Here is a 747-nt window from a genome sequence, read left to right on the forward strand (position 1 = left end):
CTCCGCCGCCGCCGACGCCGCCGAGGGGCGCTGCTGCGGGGCCCGGTGAAGTACCGCGTGACACACTCCCTACGGCTGCCCGCCGCCGTGGCGCACCACCACAGCCTCACCAGGGCGGTCTACTTGCAGCATACCGGCACCATCGTTGCGCTGCTGGACCGCGGCGATGACGCAGTGTCGCTCGTTACTACCGTCGCTGCCGAGTCGTTTCACGTGATTGATGAACTGGCGATGGCGGCGCGCGAGGTCCTGATGTGCGCAGAGCCGCTCTCTACTGCCTGGACCGACGCCGTTGTTGTTGGCACCGCTGTGCAGCCGCGTAAGGCCATGGGGGAGCCAACGGCGGGNTGCTGCATGTGTTACCGCTCCGCATTGCGGCGGCCGCGAGCATAACGGAAGGCGCCGCCCTTGATGTGTCGGTGCAGGGCCGCGGTGATGAGCACCTTATCGCGGTGGCCGCCCTTCGCCGCGTGCTGGTGTACCGCATCGCAGGCGCCACACTCACGCTCGTGTGCGCCGCCGACAGCAGATCCACCTGCACGACAGTGGCGCTGCGGTACCCGTTCATCTCCTGCGGCCTACACATGTGGGGGACGCAGTACATGCAGCTGCTTCCGGAGGGCGGCGACGCGGAGGACGGCCTGGAGTGGGACGTCTCCTCCTCCTCCATCTCTGAGGGCTGCAGGTACGGCGTGGGCAGACGCTTCGGTGGTGGTGGTGGTGACGGCAACAACAACAACAACAACA

The 747-nt window shown here is 67.3% G+C and overlaps 2 protein-coding genes across 2 annotated transcripts; both read left to right on the forward strand.

Annotated features, from left to right (window-relative positions):
• Positions 1–393, forward strand: DQ04_24031000 (hypothetical protein; the record flags this gene model as incomplete). Its single annotated transcript, XM_009318205.1, has 1 exon — positions 1–393. A coding segment is annotated over one exon (393 nt), but the record flags the coding sequence as incomplete, so codon positions are not given.
• An 18-nt stretch (positions 394–411) lies between these two features.
• Positions 412–747, forward strand: DQ04_24031010 (hypothetical protein; the record flags this gene model as incomplete). Its single annotated transcript, XM_009318206.1, has 1 exon — positions 412–747. A coding segment is annotated over one exon (336 nt), but the record flags the coding sequence as incomplete, so codon positions are not given.

The sequence above is a fragment of the Trypanosoma grayi genome (genome assembly GCF_000691245.1).
Source record: "Trypanosoma grayi strain ANR4 Tgr_2403_V1, whole genome shotgun sequence".
In the NCBI taxonomy this organism is placed as follows: domain Eukaryota; phylum Euglenozoa; class Kinetoplastea; order Trypanosomatida; family Trypanosomatidae; genus Trypanosoma; species Trypanosoma grayi.